Raw genomic sequence first — 4,630 nt, forward strand, 5'->3', positions numbered from 1 at the left:
CATCGACTCTGTTGGGGAAAGCAGATTGTGGGACGGATAGATCGTCTTCGATTTGAAATTGGACGGATAGATCGTCGCTGGTTTGAAATTGGACGAGTGGATCGTCGTTGATTTGATATTGGGACGGATAGATCGTCGTTGATTTGAAATTGGAAGAGTGGATCGTCGTTGATTTGAAATTGGACGAGTGGATCGTCGTTGATTTGAAATTGGACGGATAGATCGTCGTTGATTTAAAATTGGACGAGTGGATGGTCGTTGATTTGAAACTGGATGAGTGGATCATCGTTGATTTGAAATTGGACGAGTGGATCGTCGTTGATTTGATATTGGACGGATAGATCGTCGTTGATTTGAAATTGGACGAGTGGATCGTCGTTGATTTGAAATTGGACGAGTGGATCGTTGATGATTTGATATTGGACGGATAGATCGTCATTGATTTGAAATTGGACGAGTGGATCGTCGTTGATTTGAAATTGGACGAGTGGATCGTCGTTGATTTGATATTGGACGGACCGCTCCTTGGGGATGGGTCCAGGGCTTCCCAGAACAAGTCGGGCTTTCATTTGAGGACGAATTTTCAGTATGGGATATGGATTGGGCCTGAGGCCCAAAGATTACTGGCGTACGGTAATAGAAACTGGCGTGCGCCACTTTTGCGAAAGATCCAAGCCCAGACCCGGCCCAGATCCGGCCCAATCGCTCCATACGTCGTATAAACTTCTGTATGGGTGCAGAAAACCGCTCTCAGTCGGTTTTGAAACTCTGAAATCCTCCCGAGTCTCCCAAAAACTCCTCAATCTTACTCAAACTTCGATTTCTTTCCAAAACCCACACTTTCTTACTCATCAATGGCAGAACCCGGTGGTGGAGGCGGCAATGGCGGTGACAGAGGCGGTGGTGACGAGGTTCGGCAAAGGGGCGAACCCGAGAGCCCTCAAATCGACGATCAAACGCTAGGCGAAGCCCCGTCGGCGATCAGTGCTGAGGCTTCTGGGGGTTTGAGCGGTGGCGATGGCCATGCAGCGGAGGTTGGCGGTGGCGATGAGGGGCATACGCCAGGCGGGATACGGCGTACGCCAGGCTCTGTTGTGATGGTGGGTCCACTGGTTCGTCGATTGGATCCAAGCAGTGGGGTAGAGGGTGTGGTGATTACCAGTTTGGGCTCGGCTGGAGCCGGCGGCAGCGGTAGCGGCAGTGGTGATGATGGTGATCGGCCGGAGACACCGGTGAGAGATCCGGCAAGGGGCAAGGGCCCGGTGGTTGAAGAGGGAGCATCCGGAGAGGTACCCGTGGGAGAGGTGGAGTTCAGGTCTGCAGTAGGGTCTTCGGCACACGTACCCATCACTCAAGGAGATTTTGCCGAGTTTGTGTCCGAGGAAGAACTCGGTCGGTTGCTCCGGGAGAACCCTGGGGTGGTGGCTGCAGTGCTGGCAGCACGAGAGGATAGGGCCCGGCAAGTGGAGAGAGCGCAGGAGGAGGAGCGCCTGAGGGAGGAGGCCGAGAGGGCCAGGGTCGAGGAGGAGGCCTTCGTGAGCGAGACCGGGGCAGCAGAGGAGGCTCAGGGGGAGGTGTGGTCCTTTGAGCGAGCGGTGACGCTTGCAGAGTCCGCACGGCTGGCACCCCGTGGTAAGTTTGATGCGGCCACCTACGCCTTGCCCGAGCCACACGTGTTTATTCCGTCTGGGGTTGATAGCCTTGCACCTTTGAGGGAGAGCTACGACGCAGAGCTTGTTCTGAGAGACCCTCAGAGACACCTGTCCGTGAACTGGGCGCAGGTATTCCTTTGAACTTTTCCTTTGATATGCATGTATCGTCATTTGAATCCAAATGTAGCTTTGAACTGTCGTAGCGTAGTTCGCAATACCTGTTGACTACAACCCTGAACTGAAACTTGATAGAGAAAGTAGAACCTCGAATAGCGTACCTCGACTTTTGAAACTTAACTTGAATGATAGAACACTCGAAGTAGTTGAATCGACTTGCAGGACGCCCAATGATTTTGACAAAACGGTTGGTGCCCCACTTGAATGAACCATAAGTTGCTTTGATCAATAAGACTGTCCTTTGAACTTGAATTCGACTAAGTAGATTGCCATGACATGACGGATGCCCGGATGGCGTGCCCAATAGCTTGAATCGACCATATTGATAAACTGAAAACTCGTGCAATCGACTGAGAGATGTACCTTGAGAAAAGAGAGGCCCTGTAGCTCGGAACTTGACTAAGAAATACCTTTGAACTGATTCAACTGATAGCAGAACTGGACAGGAGAATACAAGTGCCCGGTAGTTTTGTTCGACCTTTATGATACCTGTTTCGCCTGTAGAGTTACTTTTGAAATTCTGAATTTGACTAACTGTGTGGTTTGCAATTATTGATGAAATTCTTTCTGCTGTCTGTCTTTGTTGTGCAGAGGGGGGCAGCCAGCACTCGGGGCCACGGAGGTCCAGCAAGCTCGCTTGAGTTGTACAGGAGCTTGCCTGAGCGAGTCAGGGCCTTGGTTGACGCTGCAGGGTTCCGGCCGTTTATCCTCACGCTGACGGCCGTGAAGAGCGACCACGCTTTGTTGACAGCGCTGGCCGAAAGGTGGTGGGATTCCTCAAATACCTTCCACTTGCCGATTGGGGAGATGACGGTGACCCCGTCTGACTTTGCAGCGCTCACAGGCTTGAGGGTAGGTGGAGAGCCTATCCCGTTTGACTTAGAGATTTACAGGGATCCCGAGGCTCTGGCGTGGTTTTTGGGGCAGGCGCCGGCGGGTGAGGCGGAGACCGTCCATTATGACCAGTTTAAGCGGTATTTGCACGGGAGGGAGCCGGAGTCAGACTTGGAGGCGGAGCAGATGGTGAGGGCCTACTTGTTGTACTTGTTCGGGGCTACCTTGTACCCGAACAAACGATCCACGGTGCACCTGTCCTACTTACCGGCCCTCCATGATTTAGGCGCAGCTTCGAGGTTTGACTGGGGAGGAGCGGCTCTGGGTGCCTGCTATAGTTTCATGGGAGAGTTCTCGCGCGGAAAGAAGGCGACGGCCGGCTACTGGAGAGTGTGGGAGGTAGGAAACAAAGCTTGTCATTTACTTCCCGTTTTTCTATTTCTTGCATTTGTCTTTAATTTGCCTATGAACTGTATTCTGACGCTTTGATTGCCTGACCGTTTGCAGCTGTGGGCCTATGAAGTGCTGAAGATGTACCCACCGGAGAACAAGTGCCCGAACCTGAGGATGCTCCCTCGTGCCATGATCTGGGGTCCCATGTACAGCGGCAAGAAGAAGTCGAGAGGGAGCCTCCTAGCCTTCCGGTCGTACCTGGACGAGCTGTCGGGTACCCAGGTACGTAACATGCCAAACTGATTATCCTGCCTTTTAGAATTGCTTTAATGCTGTCGCTGATGCTTCAAAACCTGTGCCATTGTCCTGTAGGTAGATTGGAACCCGTGGAGTAGCGCCGAGCCTGAGCCTGAGTACCTAGCACAGAGCAGGGTGGTGACAGCAAGCCGGGTGTTGTTGGAGTCTGCTTTCGGGTGGCGGTGGTACTTGGGTGACGTGGTGACACGGCAGTCACTGGGCTCTCTTGAGTACCAGGTGCCCGGGCCACTGCCTCTTCACGCTTCTCATACGGACAGGTACACGCTGGCCGAGCTGAGGCGTTTCACTGTTCCGGCGGGGCTTGCTGCCTTTCTGAGGCCTGGGCGTGACTATGCTGTCTACCGGAGGCAGCGCTTGGCTAGGCCGCTTGGAGTGCTGGAGCATGTTGCCGTGCAGAGCGAGGCGCTTGAGGCTGTCGAGGAGAGGCGGAGCCGGGAGAGCAGGACAGCCCAGCCGAGAGAGAGGAGCGACTATGCTATAGCGACGGGGCTGCTTCGGCTTTCTTGGACCCTAGCTGTGCGGGACACGGCAGGAGAGGAGGCTGTAGTTCGGTTCGAGCCCGCCAGGACAGACCCAGCAGAGATCACAGGGCCGGTAAGACATTCCTTTACCCTTTTGTAGTTCCCGTATTTCGCTCTCAGTATGTACATTTGGCTTGCATTCTGATTCTGTCCCGAAATATGTCACAGGCTCCGATAGAATGGGTACGGGAGGCAGCTCGCCTGATGAAGGCCATGGAGAAGGAGTTCCAAAGGATAGCCGGCGGCGCCTCTTTGCCGTTGGAGTACCCACCACCAGCTCCAGCTCCAGTTGAGCAGCCTCAGGTATAACTTTTCCTTTTACTTTTGACCAGGATTGCTTTTGACATTTCCTGCACTTAGCATTTCAATATATACAATATGCACAATGTATGTTAACTGAATTGAATGACTATGCAGGGACATGCTAGGGCGGCTCCTAGGAGGAAGAGCGTGCGGCCTCCCCCAGTGAAGAAAGCAGCTTCGAGCTCCTCCCGGCCAGCGAGGAGCTCCAGTTCCGCCGGGAGCTGAGGAAGAGTCCTGCAGAGAAGAAGCCTGCCGAGGGACCCTCGCAGAAGAAAAGGAGAGAAGAAGAAGAGGCAGAGGAAGAAGAGGAAGAGGGGACGTCCCTCAGCAGCGGCTCTGACTCAGCGAGCGACCCCAGGTTCCGGATAGACCCTCGAGAGGTAGAGGACAGCGAGGACGACGACGACGAGGAAGACCTTTTTGATGACTGAG

The 4,630-nt window shown here is 53.7% G+C and overlaps 1 protein-coding gene across 1 annotated transcript; it reads left to right on the forward strand.

Moving 5' to 3' along the window:
* Positions 1-854: 854 nt before the first annotated feature.
* On the forward strand, positions 855-3,184 carry LOC131299704 (glycine-rich protein DOT1-like). The gene is made up of 3 exons (XM_058325284.1): positions 855-1,459; positions 2,421-2,473; positions 3,171-3,184. The coding sequence occupies exons 1-3, from the start codon at positions 855-857 to the stop codon at positions 3,182-3,184; spliced, it is 672 nt and encodes a 223-aa protein (XP_058181267.1).
* The last annotated feature ends 1,446 nt before the right edge of the window (positions 3,185-4,630 follow it).

The sequence above is a fragment of the Rhododendron vialii genome, chromosome 9a (genome assembly GCF_030253575.1).
Source record: "Rhododendron vialii isolate Sample 1 chromosome 9a, ASM3025357v1".
NCBI classification, from domain to species: domain Eukaryota; kingdom Viridiplantae; phylum Streptophyta; class Magnoliopsida; order Ericales; family Ericaceae; genus Rhododendron; species Rhododendron vialii.

Coding starts and splice junctions, on each gene's coding strand:
- LOC131299704 (XM_058325284.1), top strand. CDS start 855: ATGGCAGAACCCGGTGGTGGAGGCGGCAATGGCGGTGACAGAGGCGGT. Junction 1,460..2,420: donor GCACGAGAGGATAGGGCCCG/GCAAGTGGAGAG, acceptor TTTGTTGTGCAG/AGGGGGGCAGCCAGCACTCG.